Genomic DNA, 20,555 nt, shown 5'->3' on the forward strand with positions numbered 1-20,555 from the left:
AATGTTTACCAATTAGTTTCCATTAAAAGGAAGAACAAAAGAGAAACATTGCTTTATAGTCTCATAATACGGGGTCATGTAAATGGTCTTCGGTAGATCGCATCCTTTCACCTTTTTTTTGCTATAAAAACTATAAAGTATCATAATAAATCTTTTTAGATGTTGCATCAAATAGATAAATACACATGTTATTTTTAAAATAATCTATATACGATCAAAACAAACAAACACACCTAAAAAAATTTGTATTATACTTCATTGACCAATAAAGTTTTTTTAGAAAATAGTAGCACTTCACTATATTTTGGCTTCGTCGGGACAACCTCTTCAGTGCCAGCCATCATAATTGTGTCGAGTAACTGGTCATTGACTCCTTTGCTTGCATAATGCTTAGACATTGCAAGCTACCTATGATTTAATTAATAGACATTATACTTTGCATCAATAAAAAATAGAGCATTTAATTAAAAAAATATTATGTAGACTACAAAGAAACATATTATAGACTACTTTCAAAATGCATCAAATACTTACACATTACTTCCTAATCATGTTTTCACCTGTTGTGACCAAGCTGGTGACATACAATGCACTTGTACAACACCACCTCTTTGTGTTTCGTTCTACTCTTCACGTTAGGTCGCCTTGCTTTCTTAATTGGTGCTGGTGGCAAGATAAGAATAATGATCAAAGGAGCAACATGTGGAATATTATGGACCATCAGATGAAATGGATACATATCATATGTTGCTCGATACAATTCAACTGTATAGAACTTATCACAATAATCATCTGGAAGATTTCTCTCATACAAAATACATGTAATGGCATGATCGCAAGAAATCTTGCTAACTTCCACTCTTCACAAGAGCATTTCATATTCTTAAGATAAACATGTAGCCATGCTTTCGGTCATGGACTTCATAATAATGGTAGACGCAATGCACTACTTGCACACGTAGCTTTTGTGCTTCTATTTGATATGCTTCAATCTTTGTAATTACCTCAAGCACCACAATGCGAGTCATTTTCTCCCCATTAGTACTTTTCTTGTAAAGTTTTATCAACATTAGATAAAGTTTCTCAATAAGTGAGATTAAGGACTTATCATATATGAGAAGAATCGATGAATTAAAGCACTATGCTATATTAAAGGTTAAGCACCCGTACCTTCTAATAAGAAAATGATTGTTAGCCCAATGTATTGAATTTATCTTATCAATAATATATTCATATGTTTTTTCTCTTTACTCATGGATCGTTGAAATATGAAAATGACACTATCGTCTCGTGGGTGGTTTAGTGGTGCACCACCAATATGCACTAAGTGGTACACTAAATTTCTTTGAAAAATTCTCAGTTAGATGCTTCATGCAATATTCATAATGATAATTATGCCATGTGCAAGAGACAATATACATAAGCCCTTTGTGTCTATCTGAGATAACTGTCAACTATGGTTTAACCTTGAGCTTATCATCGTCGTAGGTATCTATTTGGTTCTTTACATGCCCCAAAAACCATTTTCATGACTTCTTCAACTTTATATCCACCATTCTAAATCCTATAGAAAATATATAATTGAAAGCATCAATACTATGGGAAAACAACAAAACACTCATGTATTTTCCTTTTTGAAAGGTTTCATCTACCATAAGAAGTGGAGGACATCTACTGACAAACCCATCAATGCATGACCGAAAGGATATGAACATATACTTAAATCTACTGTCGAGAATCCTACAGATCCAGAGTCAGCTGTCATGCAATATTCATAATGATAATTATGCCATGTGCAAGAGACAATATACATAAGCCCTTTGTGTCTATCTGAGATAACTGTCAACTATGGTTTAACCTTGAGCTTATCATCGTCGTAGGTATCTATTTGGTTCTTTACATGCCCCAAAAACCATTTTCATGACTTCTTCAACTTTATATCCACCATTATAAATCCTATAGAAAATATATAACTGAAAGCATCAATACTATGGGAAAACAACAAAACACTCATGTATTTTCCTTTTTGAAAGGTTTCATCTACCATAAGAAGTGGAGGACATCTACTAACAAACCCATCAATGCATGACCGAAAGGATATGAACATATACTTAAATCTACTGTCGAGAATCCTACAGATCCAGAGTCAGCTGTCATCAAATGATGACAATAGGCAGGAAGCATCCTGAAAGACTCCTTGAATGAACCATATAGCATCAGTCTAGTCAATTCACGTCCACGCTATGCTTGTTTGTAAGAAACCTCTACACCAACATTGCAATTGAGGTCGTTCATAATTTCTCTTGGAGTCATCTTAGAGTTATTGTGCAAGCGTCCATGAATAACATGTCAAATACACATGGAGGACACTTTTTCCGCAATAAGGTTACCCATTGATCCACCATATGTATGCTTACTTTAATGCCTCTTCACTTTAAAGAACATTGCTTCGTGCATCTTTGTGCAATGGATCTTTCATGAACAATCTACCATAGTTTGTGGGTTATTATTCGTACATAAGACAATGACTCTGTTACTGTAGCTTTTCATAAATTTTGTTTTAAAGTTATTTCTAACTACATGATCTCTTAAAAACTCATGATAGTAAAACCTTTTGTCGCAAGCATTTTTGTGATCGTCTAAATTTGTTGATAGCCATTGAATCTGTTTGCATTCATTAAGTTTTTCGTTGTGCAACTCATCATACAACTGAGAAGTCTCAATATCAATTATTTTCAATTACTCTTCATTAAATGAGAATCCATTCATTAAGAACCAAGGGTTTGACTTCTCAAATGTCTTTAGTGCATCGTTTTCACCTACCAATATTTGTTTCAAATCATTACTAGTTTGGTCCTCCCCTATCATTTCTGAGTTTGACTTAGCCGACATGGTATACTCAGAATAATCACTATCATCTGATTCTGCATTGTTCTTGTTATTATTGCTAGTGCAAAATTACTAGTCGAGTGCACAAAATAAATCAAAACTCATCGTATCTATGGCTCTATTTGTTTAAAAAAATGCAACATTCTTGCATTCTCAACTTTCAAGATTAACAAAAAAATAACACTTTTAGTTCAAGCATAAATTAGAGACTTCTGTAACACTTAAAGGTATTTTTGCAACACGATGTGCGATACTCATTGCAATTTCGCAATATAGAACTTTCACAAATATTTTAAAATTTGGCAATACTTCATGTGATACTCATTCAAAATTTCACAAATGTTTTGAAATTTCACAATCTTTTTTAGAATATGGCAACCACCAATGCGATTTTGTTGACAACTTCTGTGGGTGTATTAATTTAGCGTCATGATACGCTAAAATCAGAAATTCGCTTTTGTGAAGATTAAAAATGCCCCAAAAATTGAGAACATGCGGTATTGTCCAATCGACGGATTTGATAAATTGTGGTGCATTTTCAGAAATGCATCATTTTTTCTGTATAGTACCGTCATTTTCCATTATTATTTTAGTGAATTTGGTCTAGGTCTGGTTTATGTGATCCTTATGAGACCAGAACATGGTTTTGCATATGGTAGGTCCAGGCTGACCTGAACTTAGGCCAGGAACCGGCACCTTAAAGTCAGATCCAAGTCCAGACCCACCTATATCCGGTGAAGGTCTGGCCTGTTGATACCCCTACCAATGAGGCAGTGATTTATCTAATAACTTACGGAAAAAGGAAAGCAAGAAAGGAAAAAAATGACACCCTTACTTTACATTCGATGGATCGCAGAGTTCTATATAGAAATATTTTCAAACCGATTCAAACAAAAAAAGCCACTTGAGCCAACATGTAATGACTGCCCCCACATGATCAAGCACTTGCACCTACCTGTGGTTCAAGCAGATATTCAAACTAACGCAACTCACAGTCTCAGTTGAATTGACTATGCACCACAACACGTCCATCTTCACACCTACATTTGAAACCAATTTCTTTGAACTAAGTCAACCTACAGTCAAAATCCTTATTAGCCACCCAACTTATTCCAGTCAACACTCAAAGTGAAAATAGGAGAGAGCAACTAGGGATGTTAACGGTTCGGATTCGGATCGGATGTGGTCAATACCATATTAGGATGTTGGCTAAACAAATTTCAATTTGGATATGGATTCAGAAGGTGAAAAGCTCATATCAAATCTGCTTTTTCATATATATGTAAATGAATTCGGATATCCATCAAGTTTGGATATTTGTCAGATTCAGTAGCAAAAAACCAAAACCATATCTGCATCCGATTGTAATCGGATACAGATATGGCTTTGAGTTGAAAAGGCCTAAGCATGTCCATCCCAACCTTATACCGGCCCATATGGGCTGGGTTTTGAGGATTAGATGCAGCCTGACACTTTTTCGGCAAGGTTTGATCGCACCATGGACCATCAAAGAGCCCACGAGATGGTCCAACTAACGGACCAGGTTGAACAGGAACAATTCACTGACTGCCCTTAATAATTAGAAGGGACAAATTGCACCTTGACCCAACTCATGTACTTTTTTTTACAAACCAAGTTCTAGGTCAATGAGAAACCTGGCTCAAGCTATGCCCCTTCCCTGGTCCAAGAATCTTGGCTTCACCAAACTGTGGGTGTTAGGTCTAATTGCTCTTGCACCCACCATTCAAGTTAGTTGGGTTTCGAAATCATAATATCTCATAAATGAAGACATGTCTACCCACTGCATGGTACCTGTGCACATAGTGACAAAAGTTAAAAACGGCAAAATCTCGGGAGTAAAATATTCGGGAGATTTTGAAATTTGTCATAAATCTCACATTTTTCTGCAAAATCTCAACAATAAAAATAAATTAAAATATAAAAAAAAACAAATTTTATAAGAAAATATAAATAAAACATATTTAAAAATAAAAATCTCACGATAAATATCTGCTAAAACCGTAAATATCATGATATTTGTTACGGTTTGAAAATCTGGCAAGAAATTGCTGTTTTAAACTTTCAGGCAATTTCTCACGATATTATCGCAGGATTTTTTTTATAAATCTCACAATATTTGTTACAGAGCTTGTGCCTATTAAATGGAAAAATGCAAGCAACAACAAAGTAGCAATAAAACAATTGGGGCCGTCCTATCCTTTTTTCGTTAGGTCTGTTAAATTTTCTAAAATTATATTTTCAAGTTAATTTTTTGTTGCTCGATTTGAATCGTTAAACATGTTTACTATTGATTATTTACTAAGAAATAAGCTTTCTTTTAAATTGATTTGATGTAAATATATAAATATTTTATAATCAAATATGAGTATAATATCAATCATTGATTTTTTTTTAAATACATATTTAAGGATAAAAAATCTCAATCGAATACATGCACTCTAGGGGTGTCAACGGGTCGGGTTTACCTGGACCAAACCCTATAGTGTCGGAGTATGGTGACAAATAAGAAGACCAGATTAAGACATGGCTTTGGAGTCAAAGGTCCGATTAATATATGAACCCGTGTATGGTTTTTGAAATTTTATATCGAACCTGAACCTGACTCGAGTTTGGATTAAGACTCACAATTTTTCAATGTAAAAATGATAAAAATATTAATTTATCGGGTATGGTCTGGGTTTGATTCATGTAGTTTTTATCAGGTCTGGGTATGGTTTCTCTTATAGTATACCCGATTAGATCCAGGTTCAGACCTGATACCTTACCCAAAAACCTGATCCAAGTCTGTCGGTCTGAACCAAACCTGACCCCTTGCACTCTAGAGAGTAAACAATGATAAACACATCTAAGGGTACATATCAAGCAAAAAAGAATACATAAAAAAAAAGCTTTTTCAAAGGTCCTAAAAAGACCTAAGCAGAAAAGGGTATATTTTGGTTGGGATAGATATTCTTTGGCAGTGTAGGAACCTTTTTTTGAATTTATAACCCTAAGAAACCCCTCCCAACTCGAAGACCTAGTCGCGCTAGCTCAGCCTGCCATACAAACAGTCATCATGCCAGCAGCGTAAAACTTCAAGGCTAGGACCCTTGCCCCCGAGGCCTATGCTACGCATTGGCTTGTGCATAGAGGCGACACCCATGAGAATCAAACCTTGCCCGTCTCGCAGTCAAGGCCCCACCCCACTGCGCCAACCCGCTTGGGGCAGCGGTGCAGGAACCTCATTCTAAAATTATTGGGGAGGGGATTTGGGGGGTGGGGGGGGGGAGGGCATAAAATATATTCTATTACTTAGGAGATTCGCAAAGGGCAATGAAAGCACTAAAAGAATAAATTAACATGCTTTTTTAGAGAAGAAGGAATAAATTAACATATTGAAACAACTATACGCCCTAGTTTTTTGTTAGGTGTGAAACAAAGACCCCATAAACCCTTGGTGCGTTTTTTTGGATTGTTTATAAACCCTTCTTTTCTTTCTTTTTTTTAACATGTGGAAACAAAACTCTAGGTATCTTTTTTTTTTTTTTTTTTAAAAATCCATAAACCAGTAGCCTTATTCTATTAACTCAGCATGAGTTAAATGATAGTCCAAGTTAAAATTGACGGAAATATGTTTAAATTGAATAAGCATAAATTCAGGTGTGCTTTTCACAATGTTGAGAACTTCGTTGTGTTTTTTTTTTAATGTCACCAAAAACCTTAGATTTTCTTTTATAAATTTCCCAAACATTTAAAAATCTTTTATGCGGTGCTACTCCATTATCGGATCCACCCGATCCATTTAACCCAGTGACAATTGATGAGGAAGAAGTGGACCGGGTCGTGGGGTGATGCTTCCGTAATTAGATCATAAACCAGGGGCTAATTTCTTCACAGGAATAAAAAAAAGAATAAGAGAATTTTATTTTTAATGCTTTTAATTTCTTCGTTTGGATTTTTACTGTTCAAGGGTGACGACGAGTCGACGAACGATCATGGCCTCGAAGCCTGACGAAAAAAAAGGAAAATAATAATTAAAATAAAAAGCCAGCCAATCGAGTAAATTTTTGTTATTTTTTTTATTTTTTAATTCCTCCAATTTCCACTCCTCCTCCCCGGCGAAAAAGAGTAAGAAAGAAAACAAACAGCTCTCTCTCTCTCTCTCTCTCTCTCTCTCTCTCTCTGGGGTTCTTCTCCTCCCAACAATTCTCAAAGAGTTCTTCTCCTCCCAACAATTCTCAAAGAGATCCATCTGGAACTTTCCAGAAGCTGCCGGAAGCTTCCCCACCATGGCCTCCGGGCTCTCCTCCCTCTACCTGGCTCCCGTCTCCAAGCCTTCCCTCTCTCCGGCGACACGTCGCTTCTTCCCACTACCACCACTACCACTACCACCTAGTATCTTATCAGTCGCTTCATCGTCCGGAATCTCGGCTCTGAATCTCCGGAGGAGATGCTCCGCCGGAATCTTGGAGGCCTCCGCCGGGCAGCCGGCAGCCAGGAGGAGGGTGGCGTGCGCCGCAGCCGCTGCCAGCGCCGACGATCGCGAAATCGAAGCCAAACTCATCGAAGGGTCGGTGTCCTCTCATCTGCTTCTGATTCTTCCGGTTTGATCGTCGCGGATTTTTCTTGGTTTCTTGTTCTTGTTTCCTGATCGTTTCATGGTTGGTTTTTTTTCGTTTTGTTGATTTCTTTTAAGGATTTCGGAACGTCCGGAAGGGTTTCTCGATCGGTATCCGGCGTTGGTCACCGGCGGATTTTTCTTCATGTGGTGAGTGTGGTGGTGTTGGAGAATTGTTAATTGAATCTTTGAGTTGTTTCGTGAAAATTTGGCTCAAGATTGCTTTAGGTACTGATTGGCGAGATTATTATGTTTTATATATTCTCTAATGGTTCCTTTCTGTGTAGCAAATATTTCGCCTACTTTGAAAATATCGTGGTGTAACGTGAGAAATGCAATAAAGTTCAACTTTTAAAAAATTTAATCTTTTTGTATATATCTTTTATATGTTTTCTATACTTTTAATGTTCTGTATTGGCTTATATTTTCCTGAGATTTCCCAAAAAACCAGAAAATTTTAATTTTCACCAGTTTTTTCCTAGCTGAGAAAATCCTGATAGGGTGATTTGCGAAATTGGTTTGTTATGGTATCTTTCGATTGTCCATTGTATTGTATAAGTTCTTTTGTTTACAGTGATCGTATAGTTGAATCAGAATGGCTAGTATGGGAAAGAATTCTTGAATGATTAGCTAGACTTTAACTTTAATAAAGATGAATTATGATTGAAAAGAATTATTTTATGCTTTTAAGTTCATGGTTAGTTATGTTTACGCCACATTTCAACTATACAGTGGCTGTGTGAGGATTGTGTAAAATCCAATTTATGATAGAATATAGAAGAACCTAAATAAATAAATATGTAGATATGTATGTATGCATGGTTGGCAATGTGTAGGTTCCGACATTGGTGCTTTGCTAATGATTCTAGTTTTCAATGTTACAAGTGGTTTCAACTTAATCTCAATCTACATGTGTTTATCATTGTTTATTTACTAGAAAACATGCTTTGGGTTGAACCATTTCAATGAGAAAGCCTCAAATTTTTTATTACAAAATTAGGTGCAATATGAACCATTGAATTTTAAATTCTTTTATAAATGTGTTCAAATATAAAATTCTCTAATCTAGCATATGATTTCCACTAAATAAACTATAGACATTGCATCTGTGGGATCTGATTTGCAGAACATGCGATGGGACATTTTCTCTCTCTCTCTTCTATATATATATAGGAGAGAGAGAGAAGAGAGAGAGAGAGAGAGAGAGAGAGAGAGAGAGAGAGATCATTGTCACCAGTATAGTTAAAGGTAATTTCTCGAGGAGGGTATTTCTCTGAGAGATTTTCAAAAGTTGATAAATCTCGTGAATATCTCAAGATAATCTCGGGAGTTTAAAAAAATTGGAAAAAATATAAATAACAAAAAAAAACTAAGAAAATAATAAGTTTTGCATTATTTTTCTTTCAAAAAGTTAAAGAAACATGTTTTAAAGGTTTTAAAAGATAAAAGAAACAAAAAATATGAAATGCAAACTTAAAATAAACAAATAAATTTTCTAAAAATTATTGCAATATTATCACGATATTTTGTCTTCTGGCGATATTTTGAAAATATTGCGATATATTCCTGATATTATCGGCTACCTTGAAATAGCCAATAATATCGCGATATTTTCAATATATCGGCAATATCGGTGACAGTGATAATATATATATATATATATATAGGTTGTAAACATAGTGACAAATATCACTGATCTATTGAAATATCAGCTATATATAGCTTTTTTTGGGTAAAATGATTTAAAAGGAAAAATATAGCAATATTTTCAAAGATAATTTTATAACGATATTATTGCAATCATATCACGATAATCAGTTACTTTTGCTTTTTATTTCCTTTCTATATCGTAAATATGTTTTTTCTTCTTTCTTTTATATTTTTATTATATGTGCATTTTAATATCTAAACATGTTATTTTCTTACTTATTCTTGCTATTTTTATATTTAAAAAAAAATTTAAGTGCTAAGATGTTCCTGAGATTTTTCCAAGATTTATCAACTAAACCTATATTATCGTAAGAATCTGCCTTGTTGGATTATAGTCAAGACCGATATTTGTATGTTTCTAAACAGTTTTATCTCCTAAACCGTCCTAAACAGCTTAGAATGACATATGCATAGATACCTGCTTAATTTGAATTTACAAATGTATTCTATATAGTTTACTTAGTAGAAAACATGATTTAGAGATGTAATTTTCATGTTTAAAAGTGTTTTAAGAGATGAAAATTTGCTTTATGAAAACTTTAAGGCCTTGTAAAGTGACTTCTATAGTCTCTTTGCACGTCTGCCCAATGGCTTGGCCAAATTTACGCTTGTGAGTCGCATGACACTTTCTGCTAAGTAAACCAGGTAGCTGGCTGCTAGATACTGGTCTTTGGGATTCTTAGTGTGCCATGCGGAGCCATCTCAGCTGCAAAGAGATTTCACAAATTTGTATTGATTGTGTTTGGCTGTGAATTTATTTTCCATACATGCTCTGTTTCATGGAACACTATCATTGATATTCTTGCATGTGTGTGTGTGTCCTATGCATGCACATGCCTGTATGTGTTCTTCTTCGGGGTTGAAGGGGAGTGTATCATCTTTTTGATATTTTAGCATTTTGTGTGAATTATCTTCTGAACTTGGATAGATCTAGTTGAACAACTTTTTGGTAGATTTCAATTATTGACCCCGACAAGTTTTTTATCTTTCTTGCAGGTACCTTTTGAATGTCATTTTCAATATACTGAACAAGAAGGTTTATAATTACTTCCCATATCCATAGTGAGTTCTCTGTGCTCTGTTATGTCTTGAACTTTTTAGGGCGTTACGCTCCGATTTTGGAAGTTATTGGATTGCCATAGTCATCAATTTGTTTGTTATGCCTGTGCATCAATTCATTTCAAACTTCAGATTAGGCATTCCATATGATGCTCGTATGTTTTCTTTAGCATAAATTTTTAAGAGATTTTTTCTATGGATTTCTTGTGCTTCACGTGTATTTAAGAATAAAGAGAAAGTGAAACGGGAAACCATGTTTGGCTAAGTTTTTGAACTGGATATTTCTTTTGCAGCTTTGTCTCTGTTATACATCTTCTGGTAGGAGTGGCTTACTGCTTTGTGTGTTGGAGTGTTGGACTACCAAAACGTGCTGTGAGTTTCTTCTTCTGCTGTTCTCTTTCAGTCTCTTCACTAAGTTGCAGTTTAGCTGAGCTGATTCCGATTTAGTTATTATGTGTTTCAATCTTCTAATTCTAAGTGATTTTTGCACTTGTCCATGCATTCAGCCACTTGATAAGGAACTCTGGATGCTTCTCACTCCAGTTGCCTTCTGTCACGCACTTGGACATGTGATGACCAATGTCTCTTTTGCTGCAGTTGCTGTTTCTTTCACACATACTATCAAAGGTATGGCTTCCGACGTAGTTTGTTGCAAATTGTTCTGGAATTCTTCTTCCTCATGCAAGTGTTTTCATTCTTAATTTGTGTATTAGCAAAGAAACCTGTTTAATTAAACATTTTCTCAAGGTGACTTAAGGTGATTGCATTTGAAACTAATCAAGGAGCCAATATACTTCCATTAGTTTGGATACAATTATGGGCTTCAAAGTGCTTAATCAGTACCTATGCTAACCCCTCCTGGTGTACGAAGACCCACAGGAACCAAGATAGTGGGCTGTTATTACTTTATCATCTTCAAAGATTTGATCTTATATATATGTGAACTTTTCACTTGATTTATCAGTGTAACTTTTCACATTTAACTGTGACATTCTATTCACAAATCCTTAGTTGCTATCAAAAAGTGAAGGTGCCTATGTGCATTGTTATGTTATATGTGGAACCTCAAAATGCATGAATAATATGAAAATGATAGATGTGCTATAACAATACCAAAGACAAAACATGTCCTATTGTACAAACTCCAAAGTGTCCTTAGGTTCTCATTTTTATCCATCCTGACTGAGAATTGAGGGTGTATTGATTGTGGACTTCAGGCGAGCAGTGGGCCTCACAACAGCAAATAGTACACCATCACTAAATGTACCATGATTCATTTCCTTAAAACATTTTTTCCTCTGAATGTCATAGTTTGTGTGCTTTATATGCATTTTTGAATATTATGTTTATGCTACACACTCCTGCTCAATGCCACTGTGTCTGGAATAACCTAGTTGGTCCTAGAGTCATCCATTTCTCCCTTTAGCTTTGTTATGCTGACTCACCTGTAATTACAATTATCTTAATAAGAAGCCCTGCAAATATTGCTGCTATAACAATTTTATTTCGCATTCATGTGATAATGAAGAATCAAATCTGCAGGGTTCTCATTAACCTCATGCTCTTATGTAATCTTAACCTTTTATTCTACCCTTTTTGTTCACCTGCATGATCTATCTCAAATGGTAGCAGTTACTGTTTGTTCCAGCTGTTCAAGAGATGCAGTGAACAATGAGTTGTTTCTTGAGATTGTAGGCATTTATGCTTGTTTGATGCTTTGATTGATGAAGCCTCTTAGATATCGCATATTGTATGTAAATAGGTCAGACTGCCAGATTCCTGTTCGTCCTTTTATATTGTTTACAATGTTGATTGTGTTCTCCTGAATTGGTGGAGTGAACTGTTGATGTGCCTCAAATACTTGGATACTGCGTTCATGACTAACTTGTACTCAAGCATTGATGTGATTTAACCTTCAGGGTCTATGGGTACTCATATCCTGTTTATCATTTTATCTTCTCCTGATAAATTTCAAAACTGTTACTGGTTGACATTTGCTAAGCAAAGTATTTATTCATGAATGTTGTAAATTCATTTATTGTGCTGTTAATTTTTTGTCAATTCCCTATTCAATCTATAGAAGAATATTTGCAAGTCTCTTCCAAATTTCTTGTTGTGAAAAACATTATTTTGGATTTCCAATGCTTCATAGGTTCCTAAAGATTCAATTGAGCTTTATACTATAATATATTGCTGAATGAAGTTCCATGATGGTGTATATCTGCAGCTCTGGAACCTTTCTTTAATGCTGCTGCTTCTCAGTTTGTTTTGGGTCAGCAGATCCCATTTGCTCTTTGGTTATCCTTAGCTCCTGTTGTTTTCGGTAAATCTTGATCTTTTCCCTTTAATTTCATATTATGTTGTCCAATTGATTATTTGAATAATTGAGTCTTAAGTATGATTCAAGTTTCTTATTTGTATGTTTTGCAACCATGCCATCCAGGTGTATCAATGGCCTCACTGACAGAACTTTCCTTTAATTGGACTGGTTTCATCAGTGCAATGATCTCAAATATTGCCTTTACATACAGAAGTATCTACTCAAAGAAAGCCATGGTATCATTCTCTGTGTGCCATAGTCTTTGGATAGGGTCTATGTCACATGGGTGCGGGTACGGGTGCGGGTACCGATACGGGTGCGGAGCAATTTCAAAATTTTTGGATACGGGGACACGGCTATATATATATATTTTTTAAATATATATATAACAATAATAAGATTGTAAATTTTAAAGCAATAAGTTGACCGGTCAAAGTTGACAAAATATATATAACAATAATATATATATATAACAATCATAAATGGACAAAAATAGACTCGGTCAAAGTTGACCGAGTCCAAAATTAATTTTAATAAATGGACAAAAATAGACTCAGAATGATTTTCTTTTTTGGTTCATATCGCCGACCTCAATTGTTTTGGGATGAAGGCGTAGTTGTTGTTGTTGGACAAAAATAGACTCGGTCAAAGTTAACTGAGTCCAAAATGTGGACGGACTCGGCCCCGGTGCGTTGACCGAGTCCGACACTTCGTTGACTGTGTTCACCCCGTGTCCGAAGCCGCACCTGTGTCGGGTATGGGCGACGCGGGTGCGTTGGCCTTTTAGCCGAGTTCGTGTGACTTAGGATAGGGTTAGCTTGGAACTTGGACAAGGCTGGTTGGTTCAATTCGGTCTCCCTTTAGTGCAGCTTGGCACCATTTCTCTTCACTTGTGCTTGAGTAACTTTAGTCCATGGGAGACTAGCCCCGAGTTTTCCTACTCTATTGCTCGAGTTGAGCCTTTTCAACTCATGAATTGACCTAAGCTGCACAGATTGTGTGAATTTGAAAATGAGGATTGTTGTGTCTTCATATGTTTGCTAGAACTCCCAGTGCATGAAAGTCGGCAGTTCTCTACTGGCATGTTGTAGGTTGGGTTCTAGTGAGGTTTTAGATAACTATTGGAGACAGGGGCGTAGCTAGGATTCATGCGAGGGGGGGGGGGGGGGGGGCAAACAGGGGTGTAGAAAAAAAAAATTGTGTGATAGTCGGGGGTTCGGGGGCAGCGCCCCCGTTTTTTTTTATTTTTTAGATAAAATAAAAAAATGGCTACAATTATTAATAAAAATCTATTTCATATGGACAAATCAAACTATTTGCTGCAGTCAGGGCTGGGCTAAAAAATGGATAAAAAACTATTTCATATGGAATCAGGGCTGGGCTAGGACTGGGCTTTTAAAAAAAAAAATTAACTGTTTCGGGAGGCAGGACTGGGCTACAGCCCAGTCCTGCCCCCCCCCCCCCCCCTAGCTACGCCTCTGATTGGAGATATTTAAATATCAAATTGCCTTTAACCTTGCATGTTGCAGTGTATACATCCAATACATAATTTGCTTCCTTTTCGACTTTGACAGACTGGAATGGACAGTACTAATGTGTATGCTTACATTTCAATAATTGCCCTCTTATTTTGCCTGCCGCCTGCAATAATTGTAAGCTAGACCATCTTCTCTTGATTTCTACTGTGTCCTTTTTTATATTGTTTCAGAAATGATGCTTTTTATCTCTCATGTATAGATTGAGGGGCCCAAGTTGATGCAACATGGTTTCGCTGATGCCATTGCAAAAGTTGGACTTTTTAAGTTCCTCTCTGACCTATTCTGGATTGGAATGTTCTATCACCTTTACAATCAGGTGAACAACTACCTTACAGAAGCTCTACTTTTCTGACTCTTTATTTTAGGACTGATTATGATATGTAGGTTTCTGATTTTCCCTAAGGGTCCATGTGAGTTGCACTAATCTAGTCATATTTTAGAAATCTCTTCATATGCAAATGAGAAGAAATAAACAACATATGCAACATTTAAATTTTAACAATAAAGAGTGCAAAAATGTATTTTTGTAATCCTCAAGGTACAGATGTCTGTTTATTTGCATTCATGATCTAACATGGGGGTTCTGAACCACTGCAGCTAGCCACAAACACTTTGGAACGAGTCGCACCTCTTACCCATGCAGTCGGAAATGTGTTGAAGCGAGTCTTCGTTATAGGGTTTTCTATCATCGTGTTCGGTAAGCCCATGTCTGTGTGCTTTTTCAGATTGATGAACATACTCCATGTATTTCATTCAAGAGTGACCAGCTATAATGTCTAAATGCATCACTAATATAGAATTCTGACATAATTGACTATTATATTAGTGTGCATGTGTTCTATGTTATAATTGTATCCAAAACTTTCTTTGCATCCTTGATTATCCTTCCTATTTTCCTTATGTTTTTCATGTTGAGAATACATTTGATGGGTTTGGTCCTCATGAAGAAATTTGGATATCTGGCTTCATTTCTCTTACCAGCACTGACACAGTGCTACTTAAGAGTTTCTGAGCAAATCACAGATATTGCCTGCAGAATATGTTGTGCTGCTGCTATGCAAATTGAATTTCTTCAATTTCAAATTAATGGTGCTTTAATATATCTCCCTGCAACAAATGTTTGCTTGCTTTTTGTTCAGGAGCTTCTGAAATTAGTAGTCTGATATTTGGCATTGTTGTCGAAAAGCTATTTCTAGGAAAATGTTCAGTCAAAACAGTTCATCATCTGGATGTCTTCACGTTAGAACGTTATCTTCCTTTTCTGTTTCATGCTATTTTTAGTTATGGATGTGAGGGATTTTTTCATTGAACCATTCAGGCAATAAGATCTCAACCCAGACAGGCATTGGTACAGTCATAGCCATAGCTGGTGTTGCCATCTACTCCCTGATAAAGGCAAATATGGAAGAACAGAAAAGGGTATTTTCTCTCCATATTATATTATTTTGACACTTTATTGGTAAATACTTCCAGTTTCTTATGGTAGTTAACTTGCCAATAATAGAAGGCTGCCACTGCCACTGCCGCTGCTGCTGCTTCATCATAAGTCGTGTCACCAGCTCTCATTTTTTTGTGCCTATCAACAACCAGACTGGGCTCTCAAAATACAGGTCTTATCTGTTGTTTAGCTATTTTTGCATGGTTTTTACTGCAATTAGTGGCATCTTGTAGAACTAAGTGTGATCTTTAGTGAGTAGCAAAGTTCCCTCTGGTTATTGTATAATTGAGATAAGCTGCGAGCTCATCTTTGGATGAACTTTTGCGTCTTCTAATTTTTGCTTACATGCAAGGTGCACTGTTCCTGAAAATAATGAAATACCATTTTCTGGTTCCATTTTCTTTCCCCTCTTGATTTGTCACCGATGATTTCATAATATCTGAATCTCAAAGGATGTCGTTAGCAACCATTTTTTTTCTCTGATTTGTAGCACTAATCACCATAAGGGGGTGTTTGGGTGTACCCACTTAACCAGATAATCGGGACAAGCTGGGAAATTACATTATCATCTATATTAGAAGATTCCACCTTCTCCTGTTCATCTGGATAAGTGGTTGCATCCAAACACCACCTAAGGGTATGAACTAAGGATTTCATCTCTTTGTGGCACCAGTTTTTGCTAATATTAGGATTTAAGTTTAGAGTTCACTTTATTACAAAAATAATTAGTCATGCATGAAAGAGAGCATATGGATTCCAATAGAATACTGCGCCTGTTTCTCTTGTTGCACACTTTTTTCCAATTGTTAAATCGGTGGGTGCAACATGAAACTCTGTATGCAGAACATTTATCATCAGTTCCCAGAACTTGTTCGATTGGATGAACAGCTTATGATCAAACATCCAATCATTATATATTGGACATAGTTTCTATAGGACTTAATATGCAGAGAATTCCGTGTTATCTTGAGAACTGTTGGAGATGAATTTTGTGTTTCAGTGATATGGTGTTTTGCTTACGTGCACACGCTCACGTTGGTTGTGGCATATATTCGAGCTACCATTTTTCTGGGTAATTTTTGGGTTGTTTTTATTTTTTCTCGGAGAAACCACCCCAGGATCATAGACTTAGTCATGCTGGCTCTGCCTGCCATACTTATGGTCGCTGTCCTGGCAGTGTAAAACTCAAAGGGCTTACCCCTGCCCCCGGGGAGTCACCACGCTTTGGCTTGTGCAGGGGGTGACGCTCATGGGATTTTTGGGTTGTTGATAGGCCAGATTATCATCCCTGATCCAACGCAGAGAAACAAGCAATACTGTCTAGTTGTTCTGATCAGCTCATTGGGTTTGATTTTTGGTAGATTGGAAACCTTATGCAGGATAGATTTTTCATTTTTGTACTCCCATCCTGCCTCTAGAAAGATAAGCATGTAAAACTTAAAGAGTTATCTTGTTACTCTTAATTGTCAAAATAAGCGTTTTTTTTGTCTTTTTAAACATGGACCCTGGTCTGGTTTGGATGCTTGCTTTTGTGTATGTAGTCTGTCAACAGGTCGGATTTTGCTCCACCTGAGCCAATACCAATCTAACATTGTTAGAGCCTGGTCTATTAAGGTAGGTCCAATTGGTTAAGCAGGCTGGAACCATGAGATCCGAGTAGTATATGAACCTGGGTCTGGTATGAAAGTTCATAAATGGCTCATGTTTGAAGCAAGACTGGATTAAGATCTAAGACTTTTGAATAGAAAATATTTGAAACTTAGAGATTGTAGTACTGGGTGTGGCTCCTGCTATGTGAACTTGGACCCGGCTTTTTGGACCTGCTTATGCCAGGTCAAGTCATAGCTTGAACTGGACCTGGTACCAGCACCTCAAAATTGAATCAAGCATGGACCCACTCAGGTCCAGAATAGGCCTCACCTGTAGATAACCCTGGTGTCACCTCTGGTTGTTCCGTTTGCTTGAATTACATATTATTTTTAGTAACATTTAAGTAACCACAATCCATTTGGAAAAACACTTCTATGCATTAAAACTGCATGTCATGATCTCCCTTCTGTTTAGAATCACGTGTATCTCTCAAATAACAGGATTATAGATCTGCTTTCATAAAACAAGGATTTGTGGCAGGGCCCAATGAGATAGCTGGATGGCAGGGTTACATTATCTTAGCCCGAAGGGGTTTGGCGCAGTGGAAGGGCATTTGCCACAAGGTGGGTGGTCAGGGTTTCAGTCCCATGAGCGACAACCCCTTGCATTAATGAGGGTAAGGGATAAGCCCTTGCTCAGCTGAAGCTTGGCGACTCCTTGGGGGCAAGCTGTGCGCCACGGGTTTACATTGTCGGGACAACAACCGTAAGTACAGCAGGCTGAGCCAACATAACTAGGTCTCTTATCGTGAAGGTAGTTTCCCCATCCATGAAAAATAAAAAAATGTTACACTATCTTAGTTGAGGAGTCTCGTGTTTGAATCCCACGGGATTATCCCCACATCCCCAGCTTGTCAATAAATAAATACATAAATATAACAAGGATTCGTGGCACGTCCCCCGGACAAATCCATGCATTCAAATGCTACCACGGTATTTGGTTCCACAATGGTCATTCAAGAAAGAGAACCACATCCATCATTGTTTAACTAAGATATATTCTTAAGCAAAAATTATCCCATATGGGTCCATTATGACTTGTAGCCTAGTGACAAGTATCCTAATATTTTGAAAAATTAAAAAATGACCATACTATCTATGAAATTTGGCATATTTATTCAAATACCTACTAATTTGCCAAAATTCTCCACCTATCCAAAAACACTGATTCTTGAATTTTCTTAAATCATTTTATCCTTCGCATGTGTTTTGCACATACCTACGACATTCACATCAAGATGATGTGAATCTTCTACCCAAAATGGATTCACACTTTACAAGCAGATGTTTGGAGGTCAGTGTATCTTTAGTGTGCATCTCCCCTATGAGATCCACAACTTGTTTCAGCATATTTGAGAAAATCTGCATCTATTAATCTCGAATGTTGGTATTTAATAGAAGGTTAGCAGAGTCATTGAAACACTATGAATTCACACACTCATTCATAGGAGGTCAAGTTCTGAATCCACTCGATCACAAGAGGTTAGCGGTTATTAAACTGCATAGCTGAGGATATGTACATCTATTAGTCTCAGATATGATGATATTTAATAAGAGGTTAACAAATTTATTAGATCGTTCTAAATTTACTCATTTATAGGAGGTCAACAACTATTAAACATGTAGCTGCAGAGATGTGCATCTATTAGTCTCGAATGTGATGGTACTTAATAGGAGGTTAACAACTATTAAATGAATCATTTTGAATTCACTCACTCATTCATGGGAAGTCAACAACTATTAAACGTGTAGCTAAAGAGATGAGCATCTATTGGTCTCCAATATGATAGTATTTAATAGGAGGTTAGCAACACTCACTCATTTATAGAAGAACTGCATGTATTTATCTTAGACACGATGTTACATATACACTAACCCTTAGATAAACACATTCCACATTCGAACTTTCACAGTTGCTTAGGGTTTTATTGCTCAGTGGGTTTGTGGTCCCAATCCTCAGTCTGATTATCGACATTGATTTTTCCAATCCATATTGTTCCTCTTATTTGGAGCTATAGGTGTAGTTGTGCGGCATTCATCCCTCTTTCAGCACTCTGGTAGCACATTGTCGATGAGTTTTTTGGCTGGTAAGCACATCATCCACATTTTTTCTGAACAAATATTGTTTGAATCAAATGTTAATCATCATTTCTCATGTTGCTTCTTCTTCAATGACACCCTTTGAGACAGGTACTCTAACCTTAGTTGGTTCAAAAAAACATGAGGAAAATGCTCAAATATCCTCTAGAACATTGTCAGTTGAAAAAAAAAGTTCAACCAAAACCATGGTTTCTCCATCTAATGCACTTGAAAGCTAGGTTATTATTTTGTTGTTTTCACATTTAATGTTCTTTATGAGTGAACATTCAAATAAATAAACATTGCAAACACATTTTTCATTTATAGGTTGTGTCTCCTATTCTGTCTAAAATTGCTAAACGATTGGTTGATCCATCAAATGATGATATTCCAATGGAATTGATTAAGTGAATTGAAAAGACGGCTATGCCATGACCACTGTTAAATTATGTATATATAAATATATATATATACATATACTTATATATATATATATACATTCGTATATATATATAAGTATATATACGTATATATGTATATATACATAATAATATAGTCTTTTTCTGTTTTGTATAAACCAAAAACCCGATAGGGGTGTTTTGGTAATTCCATTTATACTTTTTGCTTTTTACCTTTTTTCCCCTTTTTCCTTTTCCTTTTTTATTTTTGTTGTTTTTACTTTTTGGACCATAAAGGGGCCCCACCTATCTAGTCGTTGGGGCCCCAACAGTCATATTTATGACCGTTGGGGCTCCCAACGACTAGAAGGGAGCCCCCTTTATGGTCCTCCTTTAGTGCTCTCCTCCCCTATATAAAGAGGAGGTTCCCCCTTGTAAATGTATGGGTTTTTACACCCTTCTCTTCCTTTCTTCAATAATATCCAACTTATGACTTTAAGTCATTTTCTATATTTGTGAGTTTTGTGTGTGCACATTTGGTGTTTGTGTTCTTGGCTCTAGTAGTCACTCTTAAAGAGTGACTTATTGCTCTATTGGTGCTTCCGCCTTTTTTCATTACATGGTATCAGAGCCAGGTTGGTGATTGGGCTTTTCTTTTGTCACATTGGAACGCGTGCCGCTCAAAGTTTTGAAGAAAAGAAGTATATTTGGTGCCGATGGAACGTGACTCTAAAGTGGAGCTTTCTTTTAAGCTAAATGGGTCCAACTATCTCATGTGGGCCTCCGCTATGGAAAATCATCTAAGGGGTAAGAAACTTTGGGGCTTTGTTATGGGAACTACTCCCGAACCCTCTCTT

At 36.4% G+C, this 20,555-nt stretch overlaps 1 protein-coding gene across 1 annotated transcript; it reads left to right on the forward strand.

The window, feature by feature from the left end:
* Positions 1 to 6,972: 6,972 nt before the first annotated feature.
* Positions 6,973 to 15,968, forward strand: LOC149848832 (triose phosphate/phosphate translocator, chloroplastic-like). Its single transcript, XM_090012624.1, has 12 exons — positions 6,973 to 7,459; positions 7,586 to 7,657; positions 10,214 to 10,279; positions 10,570 to 10,648; positions 10,783 to 10,903; positions 12,504 to 12,599; positions 12,720 to 12,832; positions 14,171 to 14,248; positions 14,334 to 14,450; positions 14,732 to 14,831; positions 15,453 to 15,553; positions 15,639 to 15,968. The coding sequence occupies exons 1-12, from the start codon at positions 7,179 to 7,181 to the stop codon at positions 15,678 to 15,680; spliced, it is 1,266 nt and encodes a 421-aa protein (XP_089868750.1). The 5' UTR covers positions 6,973 to 7,178; the 3' UTR covers positions 15,681 to 15,968.
* Positions 15,969 to 20,555: the final 4,587 nt, after the last annotated feature.

Source organism: Nuphar pumila, chromosome 1, assembly GCF_984573655.1.
Source record: "Nuphar pumila chromosome 1, dmNupPumi1.hap1.1, whole genome shotgun sequence".
Classification (NCBI taxonomy): domain Eukaryota; kingdom Viridiplantae; phylum Streptophyta; class Magnoliopsida; order Nymphaeales; family Nymphaeaceae; genus Nuphar; species Nuphar pumila.

Excerpts from the sequence above, each read along its gene's own strand:
- LOC149848832 (XM_090012624.1), top strand. The coding sequence starts at position 7,179 with ATGGCCTCCGGGCTCTCCTCCCTCTACCTGGCTCCCGTCTCCAAGCCT. Across the intron at positions 10,649-10,782 it reads TTGGACTACCAAAACGTGCT|CCACTTGATAAGGAACTCTG; the intron begins GTGAGTTTCTTC and ends CCATGCATTCAG. Across the intron at positions 14,832-15,452 it reads GTTTTCTATCATCGTGTTCG|GCAATAAGATCTCAACCCAG; the intron begins GTAAGCCCATGT and ends TGAACCATTCAG.